The following is a 16,715-nucleotide window of genomic DNA, read 5'->3' on the forward strand; positions in this document are numbered from 1 at the left end:
GGGTTTTACTGTATTTGGTAGTGTATAAAATTCATTCCACCACCCCTCCCTTCTGTCCTCTGACTAATAACCTACTCATCCAAACCACACAAGGTTTATTGCCTAGACATGAATTGATAGGTGATACTGCCCCCTCGTGGCAGAATGTGGCAACACACAACATCGCAATGATAGACCTTGATATCCTACAGATTTTATCTTTTACAAAAATAACAAGCCTGAGGCTAGAGAGCTGATCAGAAATAAATTTAAGATTATTCCCTTGCCATTTTAGATTTAAATCTATTTCAGACACAAGCCATGGCTCAAAAGCAACAGAGACATAGATGTGATATTTAGCTCAAAGTTAATGTTACAAACTTTGTAGAAATACCCACTAATGGGGACTACACAGAAATGTTTTGTTGTTGTTGTTGTTTCCACCACCACACAGAGAAAACTATAGGATTCAGAGAAAAAGATTATCATATCTTATGACTGCTTAATGTCGCGAATACATTTTTTAATAAATAAACATTAAGTGGTCGTCAAAAGGAAGATTAAAAATGAAGTGTTCAATAAGAGAAGCTTGGTAAAATCCACATCCCCAGATAATGACTCCCAGTCAAGTCCCTGTTTCCTACTAGGATTACAGTATACAAGAATGTGTCTACACAGAGGAACAGGGTCGTCTCCACGACACCATTTCAGAAGCATCTCTCACGCATGCATCAGGAGAAGCGTTCTTCGTTTCTCTGTGCAAAGCTGGGATGTGAATAGAATGCCCGGCTACCTCAGTTCTCCCAAGACTGAGGGCTTTCCCAAGAGATGCAGGACGTTCCGCTAAAACCTGAAAAGCCCCAGGCAAACGGGGATGAGTTGGTCACCCTAAAGATGCCTCCTATGTCCACGTGTCTCACGTGCCAGCAGAACATGAGGGCTGTTGTGTTTGTTTCATCAAGAGTTTTAAAACAACATACCTGGGATCATCCAGCCCTTTCTTGTCACTTAGGTGCAGCATCCCTCCCAGACACTCGGGCATACTCAAGGGCTCTCTGCCTTCCCAGACAGCCTACTCCCAACCTTGAACAGCCCCACCAGGTTTAAGGTGCTCTGAGCATCAAAAAATTTACAGTTAAATTTTTTAACTTCTTCTTCTTTAAACGAAATGATAGTTTAGCTTAACTAGTAAAGAAGGTCCGCCTTGAGCATTGTGGTCTTGTAAAGAACTATCTATATGGGATCAAATTGACAACAGCAACTCGAAAGGTTAGAAGAAACTTAGGAGGCAGCGAGTTCACGCCAATGAAGGAGGAATAATTCGGAAAAGGAGGGTGAGAATGGTTGTACAACTTGAAGAATTTAATCAATGTCTCTGAATTGTCTATGTAGAAATTGTTGAATTGGTGTATTTCTGCTGTGTACATTTTAAACGACAAAAATAAAAAAAAAATTAACTTTCCCTCAAGGTCGACCTCTCAGACCTCAGTCCTATGTCCCTTGCTCTTTGAAGCTTTCCGGGGAAACACAATTCTTCCTCAAGGCAGAATTAATTCTCCTTTTCTTGAGTTTGGTACTGAAGGAAGAAGTCCAAGCTGCTCTGAAGGCATTGGCGAAAAACAAGGCTCCAGGAATTGATGGAATATCAATTGAGATGTTCCAACAAACAGATGCAGCACTGGAGGTACTCACTCGTCTATGCCAAGAGATATGGAAGACAGCTTCCTGGCCAACTGACTGGAAGAGATTCATATTTATGCCTATTCCCAAGAAAGGTGATCCAACCAAGTGTGGAAATTACAGAACAATATCATTAATATCACACGCAAGCAAAATTTTGCTGAAGATCATTCAAAAACGGCTGCAGCAGTATATCGACAGGGAACTGCCAAAAATTCAGGCTGGTTTCAGAAGAGGACGTGGAACCAGGAATATCATTGCTGATGTCAGATGGATCCTGGCTGAAAGCAGAGAATACCAGAAGGATGTTTACCTGTGTTTTATTGACTATGCAAAGGCATTCGACTGTGTGGATCATAACAAACTATGGATAACACTGTGAAGAATGGGAATTCCAAAACACTTAATTGTGCTCATGAGGAACCTTTACATAGATCAAGAGGCAGTTGTTCAGACAGAACAAGGGGATACTGATTGGTTTAAATTCAGGAAGGTGTGCGTCAGGGTTGTATTCTTTCACCATACCTATTTAATCTGTATGCTGAGCAAATAATATGAGAAGCTGGACTATATGAAGAAGAACAGGGCATCAGGATTGCAGGAAGACTTATTAACAACCTGTGTTATGCAGATGACACAACCTTGCTTGCTCAAAGTGAAGAGGACTTGAAGCACTTACTAATGAAGATCAAAGACCACAGCCTTCAGTATGGATTACACCTCAACATAAAGAAAACAAAAATCCTCACAACTGGACCAATGAGCAACATCATGATAAATGGAGAAAAGACTGAAGTTGTCAAGGATTTCATTTTACTTGGATCCACGATCAACAGCCATGGAAGCAGCAGTCAAGAAATCAAAAGACGCATTGCATTGGGAAAATCTGCTGCAAAGGACCTCTTCAAAGTGTTGGAGCAAAGATGTCACCCTGAAGACTAAGGTGCGCCTGACCCAAGCCATGGTATTTTCAATCACATCATAGGCATGTGAAAGCTGGACAGTGAATAAGGAAGACTGAAGAAGAGTTGACACTTTTGAATTGTGGTGTTGGTGAAGAATATTGAATACACCATGGACTGTCAAAAGAACGAACAAATCTGTCTTGGAAGAAGTGCAGCCAGAATGCTCCTTAGAAGCAAGGATGGCGAGACTGCATCTTACATACTTTGGACTTGTTGTCAGGAGGGATCAGTCCCTAGAGGAGGACATCATGCTTGGCAGAGTACAGGGTCAGCGGGAAAGCGGAAGACCCTCAACGAGGTGGATTGACACAGTGGTTGCAACAATGAGCTCAAGCATAAGAATGATTGTTAGGATGGCGCAGGACCGGGCAGTGTTCCATTCTGTTGTGCATAGGGTCACTGTGAGTCGGAACCGAATCGACAGCACCTAACAACAACAACAACAACTTCTTCAGTTCGCACTACACATAGGACAGAACTCACTAGGTCCAAGATCCTAGGGGACTCCATGCCAGCTCAGGGACCCAGCACATCATAATTATAAGCAAAATGACCTTCTTTCAGCAATTATCACAGTGTCGTGACTGTCGGTAAGTAACACACACTCTTTCCCTTTGGAAACTCATTGTCTGGTTGGGGAAGAGACATCCAGAATGCCTACTATGTGCCACTAAAGGCCTTAGCATTACTGTACAATTAAATTGACCCCAGTGTTGAACACATAGTACCAGTTTACCAGTTACCGTCGAGTGGACTCCAACTCATGGCCACTGCATGTGTGTCAGAGTTGAATGGTGCTCCATTGGGTTTTCAGTAGCTGATTGTTCAAAGATTGCCAGGCCTTTCTTCTGAGGACATCTACCTGGACTAAAACCTCCAACCTTTCAAGTGGCAGCTGAGCTTGTTAACCATTTGCACCACCCAGGAACTGAACACATCCAAAACAAACCCATTCCGATGCATGGTGACCCCATGTGTGACAGAGTAGAACTGCTCCGAAGGGTTTTATTTTAGTTTCTTGTTGTTGTTAGGTGCCATCCAGTCAGTTCCAATTTGTAATGACTCCATATACAACAGAATAAAACACTGCCTGGTCCTGAGCCATCCTTACAACCCTCGCTGTGCTCGAGCCCATCATTGTAGCCACTGGGTCAATCCATCTCATTGAGGATCTTCCTCTCTTTTGCTGACTCTCTTCTTTATTAAGCAGGATGCCCTTCTCCAGGGACTAGTCCCTCCTGATAACATGTCCAAAGTACATGAGATGAAGTCTCACCATCCTCACTTCTAAGGAACATTCTGGCTGTACTTCTCCCAAGACAGATTTGTTCGTTCTTCTGGCAGTCCACGGGATACACAATATTCTTTGCCAACACCATAATTCAAAGACTTCAATTCTTCCTTATTCATTGTCCAGCTTTCGCATGCATATTAAACAACTAAAAAGACCATAGCTTGGGTCAGGGGCACATTAGTCCTCAGAGTGACATCTTTGCCTTTCAACACGGAAGAAGTTTTTGCAGCAGATTTACCCAATGCAATACTTCATTTGATTTATTGACTGCTGCTTCCGTGGACATTGATTATAGATCCAAGTAAAATGAAACCCTTGATAACTTCAGTATTTTCTTAGTTTCTTGTTGTTGTTGTTGTTGTTAGGTGCCATTGAGTTGCTTCCGACTCATAGTGACCCTGTGTACAACAGAAGGAAACACTGCCCGATGCTGCGCCATCCTCATAATCGTTACGTTTGAGCCCACTGTTGCAGCCACTGTGTCAATATCTCATTGAGGCTCTTCCTCTCTTTCGCTGATGCTCTATTTTACCAAGCGTGATGTCCTCCAGGGACTGATCCCTCCTGATAACATGTCCAAAGAACATGAGACGTAGTCTTGCCATCTCCCTTCTAAGGAACATTCTGGCTGTACTTCTTCCAAGACAGATTTGTTCATTCTTCTGGCAGCCCATGGTATATTCAATATTCTTCACCAATACCATAATTCAAAAGCGTCAGTTCTTCTTTGGTTTTCCTTATTCATTGTCCAGCTTTTGCATGCATATGTGGCAATTGAAAAGACCATGGCTTGGGTCGGGCGCACCGTAGTCCTCAAGGTGACCCTCAAGGTGATGTCTTTGCTTTTCAACACTTTGAAGAGACCTTTTGCAGCAGATTTGCCCAGTGCAATATGTCATTTGATTTATTGACTGCTGTTTCCATGGGCATCGATTGTAGAGCCAAGTAAAATGAAATCCTCGATAACTTCAGTATTTTCTTAGTTTCTTAGTGCAGCTATAACAGAATTCCCAAAGTAGGCGGCATGCGGCAACAGGTGGCTTTAACAACAGGTGGCTTTAACAAACAGAAATTTATTTTCTCGCAGTTTAGTAGGCTAGAAGTCCAAATTTAGGCACTGGCTTTAAGGGAAGGTCATATTCACAGGTATCAGGGGTTAGGACTTGAACACAACTTTTGGGGGAAAACAATTCCCCCCCAAAAATTTGTTTAATATAGAAACTAAATTTGTTATAGATGAATATAAAAATTAGCTAAAGTCCTCAGTCACAGGGACCACGGTTTATTAAACATAGCGTGTTTAATAAACTATGCCTGGCACATAGTAGGTACTTGGTAAATATTTATTGTGTTAATTCCACAATTTAACCCATTTTCATAGCGTATTAGATAAGCACTACCACTCTGCCAGGTATCACAGAACCACCTGGAGACAAGTCTGTGGTCCTCAGTCACTGATTCCAATTAGATGGGGGATTATGGAGAGGCAAGTCGGAAGCCTGGGTTGCTTCTGGCTCCATGTTTATCTCTACTTCTAAATTGAGGCGAATTCTATTCCCTTGCTAGACCTTAATCCCATCTGTAGAGACATAGCGGTGCAGTTAACATGCTTGGCTGCTAACTGAAAGGTTGGAGGTTTGAGTCCACCCAGAGGCACCTCAGAAGAAAGGTCTGGCAATCCACTTCCCAAAAAATCAGCCATTGAAAACCCTCTGGAGAACAGTTCCACCCTGACACACATAGGGTTGCCGTGAGTTGGGGGGACTCAAAGGCAACTGAATTGGTTTTAGAGAAGTAGTGGAACCATATGGCCTCTAACAGTTTGTGAATCCACGAGATGGTGCATACATACAAATCCACCCACCCCATCACCTGTATCATCCTCTCCAACCGGTCTCAGTCCTTCACTTTCCGAGACATCGAAGTCAGCCACAAAGACCTCTCCCAAAGCTTGTGTGGGGAAGATGCTTCTGTCCTGCTCCCCTCACTGCTCCCAGCATGAAACCTGCCGAAGTACATGTTCGTTATCGGAGGCACTCTTAGCCAGGTGGAAACCCTAGTGGCACAGTGGTTAAGACATACAGCTGCTAACCAAAAGGTGTGTAGTTTAAATCCACCAGGTGCTCCTTGGAAACTTTATGGGGCAGTTCAACAGGTTTGGTTTTGGTTTTTCTTAACCAGGCAGCTTCCTCCTACACCCTTGGCATTGCCTAACTTAAGCACTCCCCTTAGCCCAAAGAATCATCTCAGCAATTGAGCGCTGCAATTAATTCCTGAACGTTTCAACAGACTTAGAAACCGTTGTCAAATTGGCCTTGTCAAATGTACGTTAGCCGCTTGGATCGTAAGTTGCTTCTCTGGACTCTTCCAGAATTAATCACGAGGACATAAAATCCTAATGGTTTGCTTCTGTATATCATAAAACCCTTAGACACAATAAATATTGTGATTGAGGCCAAGTTTTATCCAATTTTGTTCAAAGTCTTTTTCCCTAATTACAGGACATTACACTGATGGGCTGTTTCTGAAAGTGGTGATTTGCATGATCATATTTCATAGATAAAGTGTGTAGTAGATAAGTGTTTAACACAAATTGGATTGTAGCTACGTGAAAAACAGATATTATTTTATTTCATCCTGACAATCCAAGTGTCTTGTTTAACTTGGGGTGTTGTAACACAAACACCACAAATGGGTGGCTTTAAAACACAGGGAATTATTTTCTCACAGTTCTGGAGGCTAGAAGTCCAAATTAGGGTCTTATAGGTTATTCTGGGCCTTCCGTGGCTGCCTGGTTCCTTGATTTGTAGACTGTCCTCATGTGGTATCTGTCTCCCCGGCCTGTGTTCCTGCCTGTGTCTATTCTGCTCTTTTTACAACTCAGAAGTAACTAGGTTTAGGACGCACCCTACAATGGTATAGCCTCAGTGACGTAAAAAGGAAAAACCCTATTTCTAAGCAGGATCACATCCATAGGTGGGTTTGGATTCCAACACATATTTTAGGGTAATACAATTCAATCTCTAACACCAAGGAACTAGATTTCATTATCCACACTTTACAGACATGAAAACTGAAGCCCCGAACATTTAAATAACTTGCCCAAGGTCACTCAGTAAGTAGAAAAGGTGGGATTAGAACCCAGTTGGAATGACTTCTAAGACCCCATTTCACACCATGTATTGTGCTGTTGTCCCTCTACCAAGAAACAAATCCTTGGACCCTACGTATCTCCTTTTCCAACCGTTCAGGTCACAGATAAAGATACCAAAGATCAGAGAAGCCAAGCAATTTGCATGACATCACTCAGCTCAGCAATAGCACCAAATCTAGGCTACCGGTAGTGGTGAATGTTTACCAACAGGGTCTCTGAAAATAGGCAAACCAGGTCCATCAAATTTCAAAACCATGCTGCGCTCACCTCACTTCATTACCTCCCAAGAAGCCGTAACTTTGCAGGGGAGGTGAGATCTGTCTTGTCTAAGACTGAAGAGCCGCGAAGATCTCTGGGAAAATGGCTAATTACACATATGGCCACCAGGGGGCGAGCAGGCAACCTTCTCCAAGTGAAAACTGCTTCATTGAATTATAAAACAGGAAAGATGGAGGAAACCAACTGGGTGTGTCCTCTCATTTGACAGACAGGAAACTTTTCATAGCATTTGGAAATATCTGTGTACTTCATCAGGGAGTAGATTTGCCATTTTCTCTCTAATTTTCCATTACATTACATAATTATGCAGTAACAGTAGTAACAGTGTGTATATATTGGAGTCATGCTCTATTGGGAACCTAAGTTCATTAGCTCATTAATTCCACGCATGAGTTTCCATCAAGTATGGGCAAAAGAGGAAACTTCTTCCTCCCTCAATCCATTCATATTCTTCATAAACATTTACTGAGACCTGCTACGATCCTACAAGGAGCCCTGGTGGTTCCACAGTTAAGCACTCAGCTGCTCACTGAAAAGTTGGCAGTTTGAACCCACCCAGCGGCTCCACGGGAGAAAGACAGGGCAATCTGCTTCCATGAAGATTAAAAAAAAAAAAAAAGACAGCCTAGAAAATCCTATGGGGCAATTCTGTCACATGGGTCTCTGTGAAATGGATTTGAGGGCACTTAACACAGCAATGTGATCCCACACATACTAAGTAGCAGAGTCAAGGTTCAAACCCAAGAAATTCAGCTCCAGATCTCACACAAACAAAAGACATCTTTCCATTAAACCAAATACCCGAGTTTTTATTGCTTCACTAAACAAGTCAAAAAAAGAAAAAGCTCATTGGTTTTGTCTGACTTCACCTGTTGGAGCCAGCGTTTTCCATTGCAAGGTAAAGGTGTGGACTTGACGCCCCTGAAGCTCACTTGTGCCCCTGAGTTTGAAGGATTTCAGTCACCTAAGCAGTGACTAAGTGAAGCTCCAGTATAAATGTCTGTCAGTTTGTCGTGCTGTGGGGGCTTGCGTGTTGCTGTGATGCTGGTCCTACCCATTTAAAAAATGTTTTGAAAGAATGAAAACAAAATGGGGAGAATAGTAATTTGAGTCAATGAAGTAATTATGTTACACCTGGAAAAGCCGTTAGAATTATCCATCTATCCAGAAGCAGTGTGTGCTGTGTTGTGTAATGTTGTGTTGTGTACTGTTGTGTAGTGTTGTGTTGTTTAGGGTCGTGTTGTGCACTGTTGCAATGTGTTGTGCATATTGTGTTGTGCAGTGTTTTATTGTGTTGTGTGGTATAGTGTTGCATTTTATGCTGTGTAGTGTTGTATAGCATTGTGTAGTGTAGTGTTGTGTTGTCTTGTGTTATATAGTATTGCATTGTGTAGTGCTGTGTAGTGCTGTGTTGTGTAGAGCCGTGTTGTGTAGTGTTGTATTGTGCTGTGTAGTATTATGTTGTGCAGTGTTGTGCTGTGTAGTGTGTTGTGTAGTGTTGTGTTGTGCTATGTAGTGTTGTGTAGCACTGTTTTGCTGTATACTGTTATGTTGTGTAGTGTTGTGTTGTGCTATGAAGTGTTGAGTTGTGTAGTGTTGTGCTGTGTAGTGTGTTGCATAGTGTAGTGTTGTGTTGTGCTGTGTAATGTAATGTGTAGTGTCGTGTGGTCGTGTGTAGTGTTGTGTTGTGCTGTGCACTTTTGTGTCATGTAATGTGTTGTGCTGTGTAGTGTTGTGTTGAGCTATGTAGTGTTGTGTAGTGCTGTGCTGTGCAGAGTTGTGCTGTATAGTGTTGTGGTATTGTGTCATGCTGTGCTGTAGTGTGTTGTGTTGCATTAGATCATTTTTGACCAGCTGGATCCTTCACCAGAGGAAATCTTAAGAGGCGGCCCAGTGGGAAGCAGACCCGAGTAGAAACCCCCAGTGACAGTGGGTGGCGAGTCAGAGACCAGCACCCAGCCCCCAAGCCACCCAAGTTCCTTAGGTGTTCCCAGGGGGACCCCAGGGGAGTCTTTAGATCATTGCTAAAACCACTAATTTGTCCAAACTCACTGTTTTACCAACGAGGAAGTGAGGCCCAGCGTGAAGATGCCCAGTTCTCGGTGGAGGCTCACGCCTCCTGTGACAGGACACATGGCTGTCTAACCGACTCCTCCGAGAGCCTATAAAATAGCAGTAATTACAGCACACCCACTTGTACAGATAAGCGAACACCGCTTTTGCAAGGAGGCTTTTTCTGACACCCCAGATGAACGGAAGTCTCCCGTAATATGTTCCTTTAATACCTTTTCTTCTTGAAATCCTCGCCAAATATTAGTGACCGGCCCAAGCACTTAGGCTTACGCCCTCTGGAGACACGGATGGGGTCTGCCGCCTTCATCATAACATCCCCAGAGCCTAATGTGCAGGCTCTAAACAGAACAACTGTGAGCTCCTTGGGAGGAAGGATCATATCATATTTGCCTTTTATCCCCAGCATCTTGTACTATGAGGGCAGTGGTGGTTTGGTGGTAGAATTCTCACACTACATGAGGGAGACCTGGGTTCAATTCCCGGCCAATGCACCTCATGAACAGCCTTCACCCGTCTGTCAGTGGAGGCCTGTGTGTCGCTATGATGCTGGGCAGGTTTCAGCGGAGCTTCCAGACTAAGACAGACTAGGAAGAAAGGCCTGGTGATCTGCTTCCAAAAATCAGCCAGTAAAAACCCTATGGATCACAATGGTCCGATCCTGTTGTGCATGGGGTTGCCATGAGTCGGGGGTCAACTTCATGGTAGCTAACAACTTTGTAGCTCAGAATAGCAATTCAGTAATTTCATTTGAATTGAATTGAATGATGGAACTAAAAATATCTATGAGTCGGCAAAATCCATTCCAGGCCCTACTCAGTCTCTTTCTAGGGCTGGATGATCTTAAGTAATTACCTTACCTAGTTTGTCCTTAGTTTTCTCATCCCTAAAATAAAATTGGATTCTGGGGTCTCCAAAGGCTTTTCTTTTTTTTGTTTTTGTTTTTTTTTTTATAACTTCTATAGCTTTGGTTTTTTATTGTACTTTAGATGAAGGCTTACAGGATAAACTAGTTTCTCATTAAACAGTACACATATTGTTTTACGACATTGGTTAACCATCCCACGACATGTCGATACTCTCCCTTCTCAAACTTAGGTTCCCTATTACCAGCTTTCCTATCCCTTCCTGCCTTCTAGTCCTTGCCTCTGGGCTGGTATGCCCCTTTAGTCTTGTTTTGTTTTACGGGCCTGTCCAGTCTTTGGCTGGAGGGTGAAGCTCAGGAGTGACTTCATTACTGAGCTGACAGAGTGTCTGAGGGCCATACTCTCAGGGTTTCCCCATTCTCTGTCAGGTCAGCCAGTCTGGTCTTTCTTTTTTGAGTTAGAATTTTGTTCTACATTTTTCTCCAGATCCTTCTATCTTGAAGATTCTGTGATGCTATTAACCTCTGCTTGGCAATGCCCAGTTAAGGTTTGTGTTAGGCAGGAACTTAAACTAATGAAGTTACTAGATAGAAAAGAATGTTAATTCTAATCAGAAAATGGTCGTTAAGAGGAGACCTCAAGGGTAACATCGCCTGCAATGAAATCTTCCTAAGCCATTTACTGGCTGGTGACTGTAGGCGAGATACTTAAATTCCCATCCTGCAGTTCTTCATTAACACAAGGGTAGCAATCAGAGTGTTGTGAGGGTTGAGTGTGATCACAGAACTAAGGTACTTAGCACGGTGTGGGCATCTAATAAGGGGTCAACGAATGTTAATTGTCATTATCTTCGTTATTATTAAAAATGAGACTGGTTTCTATTTAAACATAGGTAAAAGTTAAAAGTAGTGCTTAATGGCATTTTCCATAAATTCACTGGTATTCCCTCTTATTTCCTAGGAGACAAACTCATAAAAGAAGCCAAGGTAAGAGAAATCATTAAAAATACATTTGCCACCTACTCTTTAGTTTAGACGCATAGAAGCATGAACAACGTGAGTGCTTAAATAGCACTTTAAAAATATGTCCTAGAAGTTTTGTTGGTATTCATCATTTCTGTTTGTAAACCCTAAAATTCATCATTTCTGTTTGTAAACCCTAAAATTGTTAACCATGGACCCTGCTCAATGAATAATAAACTGCATTTCTGGTTCTCTTTCCTTTTGCAGATTCCTTTACCACCTCCTCGGTAAGGCGCTTAAAATGGCATTTTGTTTTGCTCTATACATAAATGATTTGTTGAAGTACTTGATAAAGAGAAACACAAACATCTGACACTGAAAAAGTAGTATGAGTTGGCCAATCAGCAAGATTAAACCACCCTTCGATTATTCATGTAATCGTTCGTTCATTAAACAGTCGCCTATTCAGTAGACTTCATTAGCTCTTCATTCATTCCTTCCTGCTTCCCTTCTTTCACTCCCTTCTTCATTTTAGTAGAGAAATCTATCAGATAGTATTATTATAGGCATGTATCTAGCACGGCCAGATATACCTGAGACAGGGGCAAGCCCTCCATGGACTTAAAATTGGCAGAGGAGTTACAATGTCTAATTGTTGTTGTTGTTGTTAGTTGCCATCAAGTCAGCTCCAACTCATTGTAACCATCTGTATAATAGAACAAAACACAGCTTGATCCTGAGCACCTTCACAATCGTTGGTTTGTTTGACCCCATTTTTGCAGCCACCATGTCAATAACATCTAATACTTTACCTTGTGTCTTATTGCCGCCGCCTATTTTCTCTTCGTTTTCACACCATAGGAGGGCTATTGATAAAAAGTTATGAAAATTTCTATCAGGAAGCAAATTGACTCACATAAGAAAAACTAACAATAACAACCAAGACCTGAGATAATCAGGTTTGGTGTAGGACATTCACTGAGGACTAATTTAGATGCACTTTGCGAATTGAAAAGCATGATAGGTGATTACACCATGATAAGATATTTAATTCATTTAACAAACACAAGCATGCTGCAGACTAGAAACACATATTAACATGCTATCAGGAGGGATCAGTCCCTGGAGAAGGACATCATGCTTGGTACAATAGAGGGTCAGCGAAAAAGAGGAAGCCCCTCAACAAGATGGACTAACACAGTGGCTACAACAATGGGCTCGAGCATGGCAACAATTGTGAGGATGGCACAATACCAGGCAGTGTTTCCTTCTGTGGTGCACAGGGTCACTGTGAGTCAGAACCGGCTCAATGGCACCTAACAACAACAACAACCCTGTACAACCAAAGTTTATTATCTGCTTCCTACATCCCTCGCTTCATTGGTGTCTCGTCCCCAGCAGCGAGTCTTCAGGTTTATCTGGTGTGTATTCTTCCCACAGGAGAAATAATTATGATAGACACATACCAACCAAGAGTTTCAGCACTGAGATTTTTATGGCCCTAAAATCTGCTAGACATACCATCTGGGGACCTGCGGTGAACAATGTTGAAACCCTGTGAGGCAATCACTACCATCATGTCACCATCTCCCTAGCTGCTGTTTCGTGAGTGCCCCAGGCTCCCACATCTCTCTCTGTCTGAGGGCTTTCTCTGTCCATGGGAGCACAGACAGCAGACTAGGCGTGCCAGGGCGTGGAGGCCCCAGGAGCTTCCTTTGACCAGAGAGGAATAGGAGCCCATGGATAAATGCTCCAGTTCCTCCCTCTCAGTGGACAATTCTGAGGTGTACGCTAGAGTCTCTCAGGAGGTCACCAGCAGAATCAAGCCCCAGTTGCCCTCAGAGGAAATCCACCCATTAGTCCATCCACTGCAGTCTCTCCTCAGAAGTGACACGTCTTCTTTCTGTTTCCTCACTGCGATCCCAGGAATCACATCTCAAAAAAACTGTGGATACTCCAGTCCTTTTCCTAGGGTTAACTTTTGGGAGGAACTCAAACTAAGGTACTTTGTTTAATCTCAATGGCTAATTTCTGGAAGTAGATCACCAGGTCTTTCTTTCGAGGCACCTCTGGGTGGACTCGAACCTTTAATATTTGGTGTGCAGCTGAGCTTGTTAACCATTTGCAGCATCCAGGGACTCCTACATAGGAAGGTAGGTAGATAGGTAGGTAGATGATAGATAGATAGGTAGGTAGGTAGGTAGGTGGGTAGATAGGCAGGTAGGTGGTTGGTTACGAAGGAGGGGAGGTGTGGGCGTGGAAAAACACTAGTCAATAGATAAGTGGTAACTTCAAAAAAAAATTTTTTTTTTTTTTTTGGTGACAGGTAAGACAGTACACAATACCGGGGAAGCCAGCACAAGCTGTACAAGGCAAGGTCATGGAAGCTCCATAGACTCATCCAAACTCCTTGAGGGACTAAATTACTGGGCTGAGGGCTGTGGGGACCATGGTCTTAGGGAACATCTAGCTCAATTGGTATAACATCATTTATTAAGAAAATATTCTATATTCTACTTTGGTCAGTAGCGTCTGGGTTCTTAAAAGCCTGTGAGCGGCCATCTAAGATACTTTACTGGTCTCACCCCTTCAGGAGGAAGGGAGAATGAGGAAAACTAAAGTCACAAGGGAAAGATTAGTCCAAAGGACTAATGGACCACAACTACCACAGCCTCCACCAGACTGAGTCCAGTACCACTAGGTGGTACCTGGCTACCACCATGGACTGCTCTGACAGGGATCATAATAGAAGGTCCCAGATGGAGCTGGAGAAAAATGTAGAACAAAATTCTAACTCACAAAAAAAGACCAGACTTACTGGCCTGACAGAGACTGGAGAAACCCTGAGAGTATGGCCCCCAGAAACTCTTTCAGCTCAGTAATGAAGTCATTCTTGAGGTTCACCCTTCAGTCAAAGATTAGACAGGCCCATAAAACAAAACGAGACTAAAGGGACACACCAGCCCTGCGGCAAGGACTAGAAGGCAGGAGAGGACAGGAAAGCTGGTAATAGGGAGTCCAAGGTCTAGAAGGGGGAGAGTTGACATGTCATGGGGTAGTTAACCAATGTCATAAAGCAATATGTGTACTAACTGTTTAATGAGAAGCTAGTTTGTTCTGTAAACCTTCATCTAAAGTACAATAATTAAAAAAAAAAAACAGGGCTGATCTGTAAGCCAAAATTTGCTGACCCCTGCTCTAGAGAATCAACAAAACAATAAATCAAGCCCTGATTTGTAGCATTTTCAGATTTCCGCGGTGTAAATACTCTCACCATGACCAACTTCAAGCTATCAAGAGGACATCACTGAAGCCAGAGTTGTAGCTGTATGGTGTTGTATCTGTATATTGTAATTAAAGTTTGTCTTAGGCTGAGTTTTCTAGAGAAGCAAAACCAGTAAAGTGTATAAATATATAGAGAGAGATTTATGTCAAGGAAATGGCTCATGCGGTTTTAAAGGCTGTAATGTCCCACGCCCATAGGTCAGGATAGAGACTTCTCCTGATTCATGTAGCTACAGGGGCTGGTGGACCCAAGATCAGTAGGTCAGAGAGCAGGGCTGTTGCTCACAGGCTGTGAAAATCAATGAATTCCAAGATCGGCAGGCAAGACCTCAGGTAAGCAGCTAGCTCAAGTCCCAAGAACTGGAGGTCAGACGAACAGATGCACAGGAGCCAGCTGCAGGATTCGAAATGAGCAAAAGCCCCTGAGCCCTAACAGAGCATCAACCCACATTTGATGCAGGCCACATGCCCAAGGAAACTCTGCTTCAACTGATTGGCTACTCACAGCAGATCCCAGCATGGGGGTGATCACATATCAAATCTCAACAGGGAAGTGACCACAACATCACATGAGTGCCAAAACTCTGAGAATCATGGCACAGCCAAGTTGACACACAATCTTAAACATCACAGTCCACCCCTTGTCAACTAGGCACCTGTACACATCACCTTAAAGTATGCATAATCTCTGAAAAAAGACAATTATAAAGTCAAAAAAAAAAAAGGAAGTTGTTGACGTTCAACAATTTTCAGATTTCTTTGGAGGATCTTTGAACCTCAGGGTTTCTAGTCTGTGGTAAATGGAAGGTGCTTGGCACAGTTTTCCCAGTTCTCCTAAAACTAAAACAGGTGGTATAATGAGAAATATGCGACACCCTGTAAAAATTTATATTATACCCTTTAGAAAATAGTAGAGTACCAATGACCAAGTTACAGGGAGGTGGATTTAGGCTCATTAGAAGAATCAGTATGCGAATATCCGAAGCGACCTGGTCCAGGCTCTCTGTGAAGTAGTGAGCACCCTGAAACAGAAGTTCCAGAACGGAAGTCTCCAAACAGAAGCTGTGAGAGCCGAGGGCATGGTTGTGAGTGTGAACTCCAGTCTGAGGGCCGCTAGTCCAGCAAACTTTCTCAGACCCCCTGTGGCTCTTCACACAGGCCTCCCATCGCTCTTCCGAGGAAGTACCAGCCCTTGCCCCCCACGCCGGAGAGCAGCAAGTCACTTTTTCCTCAGAGACACACCTTTCCTGAAGCCTGGAGAGGACCCAGGTGAGTGAGTTGTTATTGCTGTTATTTTTGGTGCTGGTGGAATTCCAGGGGTACTGATGGGCTATGCAAGGGTGTCTTATTACCTAGGGTTGCTGTTATAGAAATACCACAAGTTGGTGACTGTGAAGAACAGAAGTTTATTTTCTAACAGTTCTGGAGCCTGAAAGTCCAAATCAGGGTCTCTGCCTAGTTCTGGTGTTTCCATTGATCCTTGGCATTGCCTTGTTCATAGATCATCCTCATATGTCATCTGTCATCCCCTGTGTGTGTGTCTCTGTGTCTATTCTGGCCTTCTTATAACTCAGAAGTAATTAGGTTTAGGATCCACCCTACACTGGTATGACCTCATCTGATTGATTGACTACATTACATTATGTACATTACATTACACATTTTAAGAAACCAAGCCAGTTGCCACTGAATCAATTCTGACTCATGACAGCCCCATGTGTGTCAGAGTAGAACTGGTCCATAATGTTTTCATGGCTGTGACCAGGCCTTTCTTCTGAGTTGCCTCTGGGTGGGCTTAAACAGCCTATCTTTCCATTGGTAATTGAGAGCCCTTAACTATTAGTTCCACCCAGGAATCCCCATATTAGACATTACATTATAGAAGGTAATCGGCTTTGCCAAGGTGTCTTAGTTATCTAGTGCTGCCATAACAGGAATACCACAGGCAGATGGCTTTAAGAAAGAGAAATTTATTTTCTCACAGTCTAATAGTTTACAAGTCCAAATTCAGGGCATCGGCTCCAGGCGAAGCCTTTCTCACTCTGTCAGCCCTGGAGGAAGGTCCTCATCCTCAGTCTTCCCCTGGCTGAGGAGTTTCTCAGGCGCAGGGACCCCGTGTCCAAAGGACAGGCTCTGCTCCTGGTGCTGCTTTCTTGGTGGTGTGAGGTCCCCAACTCTCTG

General features: G+C 43.1%; 1 protein-coding gene across 1 annotated transcript in view; it reads left to right on the top strand.

Moving 5' to 3' along the window:
- CLNK (cytokine dependent hematopoietic cell linker) overlaps window positions 1–16,715 on the top strand; it is a 106,403-nt gene that overhangs the window by 16,860 nt on the left and 72,828 nt on the right. Inside the window, exons 5-7 of the mRNA XM_023549730.2 lie at window positions 11,248–11,273; window positions 11,517–11,536; window positions 15,693–15,803. Coding sequence (XP_023405498.2) covers window positions 11,248–11,273; window positions 11,517–11,536; window positions 15,693–15,803 — 157 coding nt within the window. The remainder of the gene's footprint in view (window positions 1–11,247; window positions 11,274–11,516; window positions 11,537–15,692; window positions 15,804–16,715) is intronic.

Source organism: Loxodonta africana, chromosome 5 (genome assembly GCF_030014295.1).
Source record: "Loxodonta africana isolate mLoxAfr1 chromosome 5, mLoxAfr1.hap2, whole genome shotgun sequence".
Taxonomy (NCBI): domain Eukaryota; kingdom Metazoa; phylum Chordata; class Mammalia; order Proboscidea; family Elephantidae; genus Loxodonta; species Loxodonta africana.